At 47.6% G+C, this 3,798-nt stretch overlaps 1 protein-coding gene across 1 annotated transcript; it reads left to right on the top strand.

Moving 5' to 3' along the window:
* The first annotated feature begins 1,956 nt into the window (after window positions 1-1,956).
* On the top strand, window positions 1,957-2,868 carry LOC100275352 (uncharacterized). The gene has a single exon (NM_001149447.2). It carries the CDS (start codon window positions 2,182-2,184, stop codon window positions 2,506-2,508), a length of 327 nt encoding a protein of 108 aa, NP_001142919.1. The 5' UTR covers window positions 1,957-2,181; the 3' UTR covers window positions 2,509-2,868.
* The last annotated feature ends 930 nt before the right edge of the window (window positions 2,869-3,798 follow it).

The following is a 3,798-nucleotide window of genomic DNA, read 5'->3' as shown; positions in this document are numbered from 1 at the left end:
CAAACCATTCTATTCTGGGTGTGGACATAAGGTACCAAGTGTTGTACTTGAATACCCAGCGCCATACAATAATCATTGAATGCCTAATATGTAAATTCAGCAGCATTATCCATCCGGATTGTATTAATCCGATGTTTAGGAAAATTTGTCGTTAACTTGATAGTTTGAGACATTATCTTGGCAAATGCATGGTTGTGTGTTGATAATAAACACACATGTGATCATCGTGTAGATGCGTCAATCAATACCATGAAGTACCTGAACAGCCCAGAAGTTGGTATAATTGACCCACAAATATCGCCTTGAATTCTTTCAAGGAATTTAAGCGGTTCAGTTTTAATTTTGAGATGTGATGGTCTCAAAATCATTTTCCTAGTTGCACATGCAGTGCAAATAAAATCTTTAGATTTGGGGAAAAAATTGTAGGCAAATTATGACCAATAGAATTGCCTCTGATTTTCTGCATCATCCCGATGCCTAGATGACCAAGTCAATCATGCCAAATCTGGAATGGATCAACATTTTGGAAAATCACCTTATATGCAACATGTGCAATGGACTTAATGTATATATAGTACAACCGAGACGTGAATAATGGAATTTTCTCGCATATGTGTTTGCCATATTTGTTCGGCTTGGTCCAGAAGAAAAAACTATTCTTGATTTTCATCATGGGTTTCAATATGAAATCCATTCTACAGGATATCTCTAAAACTTAGGAGGGTACAAGTGTAATCAGGATACAATAATGCATCATCGATAACAATTCCAGTACCCATGGGGAGGGTAATAGTTGCTCGTCCAGAGCCAACTATCACCGCATCGTGTCCAGCGATGGTCAAAACTTTTTCATCTCTCTTTTTAAGAGTCTGAAAGTATTTGATCTCCCTAAATATAGAGTTTGTGGTACAACTGTCCACAAAGCATAATTCCTCCCCAGTCGAGTTGACATCATTATGCATCTCTCCTATCGATTTGGAGGCCGCTGCCTCCGTTCTTGTCATAAACAGTGAGTGTTATTCTACTTCTCCCTCTGTTCTCGCGAGCTCGTGCTAATAACATATTAGAGTTCAGTGGTAACGAGAGTAAGAAGTGACAGAGATAATGACAGTTATGTTTATTGCAGGGAACATCCTGATATATATATATATATATATATATATATATATATATATATATATATATATATATATATATATATATATATATATATATATATATATATATATATATATATATATATATAAGTGACAGGAGTCATCCCTAAGAGGTGTGTTCCTTAGAGATGAGTTCGTCGAGCCCATTGAATTGGTCACCATATCTTGTAACGTGTTATTTTGTAACATTTGCTACGGAGGAAGAAGACCAACAGCCGGCCGGGTGTCGCTGTCGTCGGCCGTGTAGATAGATGTCTAATTTGGTAAATGGAATGCTGAGGCACCGTGTCTGGTCTGGTACGTGAGCTATAATAGTGACCCAGCAGTCCACGCCACAACCCACGACCAAACAAACTGATCGACCGAGTTCGTCAACCTCTCTCTGTCTGTCTGCGCTGCATGTCACGTCCGCGTCGTCCTCCACTCTCGGGAGCGCGGAATTTCTCCATCGCGGTTCTAACTTCCACGCGCGAGCTTCCAACCGCGCGGCCCACCTCACCTGGCGGGTAGAGCGAGTGCGTGCCGCCTGCGCGGGCACGGCGACCGCTCGTACACACACGCCGCCCCCGTGTGTCGTTTCCACGACGCTTCCCTTCCTAGCTAGCTAGCTCCCTCCTCTGCCGCCGGTCATCAGATGAGATCACCGGCCCGGCGGGCTGCTGGTCTACTGCCGGTTTCCAACGACGCCACCGGTGACCGGCCGGGCGTTCGGTCAATGGTGGCCGGCAGGAGCCCAAGGACCCTCTCTACGCTACTGAGCTGTGGCTATATAAACCCCGAGAACGCCACGGCTCGGGGTGGGTGCAAACCAGGCGCATATATACATAGTCGTCGATTGTCTGCACTACCTAGCTACCTGGCAACATAAACACGCACGTGTGTCAGTGTGTGTGCTAGTGCTAGCTAGGCTCCTGCTAGCAGTGTCGTCAGAGTGCAGCTAGCGCAGAGAGAGACGGGTACGTAGCGTAGCGTTCCTCGACGACGACTGGTCGGTCGAGACTGCGCGCGCGCCACGGCCAGCAGAATGGCGACCAAGCTCATCATCATCGGCAGCGCGCGGGCGCCGGCGGCTGGAGTCGTCGTCGGCCTTCTGCTCTTGACGACGTGCCTGTTGCTCGCGGCGACCGTCTCGAGTGCCAGCAGGCCGCTGAAGGTATCGTCAGAGGGCGATGATGGTGGTGCGCAGCAGCATACGGTGGAGGAGTCGCCGCCGGTGGGTTACATCCAGACGGTGGTGGTGGTCAGGGCCGCGGAGCAGGACGGCGGTGCTGCAGCAGGCCACAGGTTGATGAGCGTCGACATGCTCGGCGGGATCAAGAACTCCGGCCCGAGCCCCGGCGACGGCCACTAGGCGCGCCATCCCGTACACGCCGGCCGGCCGGCCCGGAGTAAGTGACAGGGCCGGCGATCCCTGTCACCCTGTCACCCTGTGTGCTGGTTTCAGATTTCAGAACACACGGGAGGGAGCTAGTAGGCTTTAGATTAATGTCGATCGTCGGCAGTTCGGCACGACGGGCTCTTCTTTTTGTTCTTTACTAAGGTTTCGGTAGTGCTGTCTTATGCATGCATGGCAAAGTAATACAGTAGCTGGTAGAATTATTGCAATGTAATATGAAAAGTAAATATATACGTTGTATTGTATGAAACTGAACCCATGTACATAAGCTTAATCATTTCTTACTCATATGCTCAATGCAACTCAACTATAGTAGTGGCGTACGGATTTGAGATGCAGCACCACCATACGGAACTCCACATTCCAAGGTAACGTAACGTAACGTCGGTGAGGACTTTATGGTCACCCCAAGAGTTGGAAAGAAGACCCAACGGTTGGGCAACGGGTCAGAGATCAGTAAGTACTTCAGTAGTCGACGAGCTGGCGCAGCACGCCACAGAACGATTTTGACCAAATCCTCGCGTGCTTTGACCTAGGCATTCGTACGTCCTATCGTATCGTACTCGTACCTGCGTGCGTGGCCTTTCATGCTGTTCTTTCTAAGGTTCCGGGGTCTTTTTTTTTTTTGCAAAGTTTTACCGAAGATTACACCAACTCCCAGCAGATAAGCGCAACCAAAATTAGAGCTTAAGTCCTATGTTAACTTATGACAACTTTTCTTTGGAAAGGGAATAGTCCAGAATTTTGCAGTGGGGGTCATTGCTTGATTAACTGGGCCACAACTTGTCTGCCAAAGAATAGAGGGGTCTAGGAATTCTAGACCTGGAGTGTTTTGCAAGAGCGCTAAGACTAAGATGGTTGTGGCTACGGTGGACGGTTAAAGAAAAGGCATGGGCTGGCATGCCATTACCATGCGACAAGGTGGATGTAGATCTTTTCAATGCTTCAACAATTGTGACTATTGGTAATGGGAAGATGGCGGATTTTTGGGGTTCCAGTTGGATTGAAGGGCAGGCTCCAAAGAATATGGCACCAAATCTATACAAGAAAGCAAGAAGGAAAAACATCACGGTGTTCAAGGCTCTTCGAAATAATTACTGGATTCGTTTCTGCGCGCCGTTCACTCGGGAGGAGGAAGTGAGAGAATTTGTCTCACTTTGGCTTTCAATCAGCAGCACACACAACCTCAATGATCTCGATGACACCATTTTTTGGAGATGGTCGGCAGATGGGAACTACAGTTCA

This window comes from Zea mays, chromosome 9, assembly GCF_902167145.1.
Source record: "Zea mays cultivar B73 chromosome 9, Zm-B73-REFERENCE-NAM-5.0, whole genome shotgun sequence".
Taxonomy (NCBI): Eukaryota; Viridiplantae; Streptophyta; class Magnoliopsida; order Poales; family Poaceae; genus Zea; species Zea mays.
Note: the sequence above shows the minus strand (reverse complement) of the source record. Positions and strands in the feature narration are given on the sequence as shown.

Bases quoted from the DNA above. Each gene is read 5' to 3' on its own strand.
- LOC100275352 (NM_001149447.2), top strand. From the start codon at position 2,182: ATGGCGACCAAGCTCATCATCATCGGCAGCGCGCGGGCGCCGGCGGCT.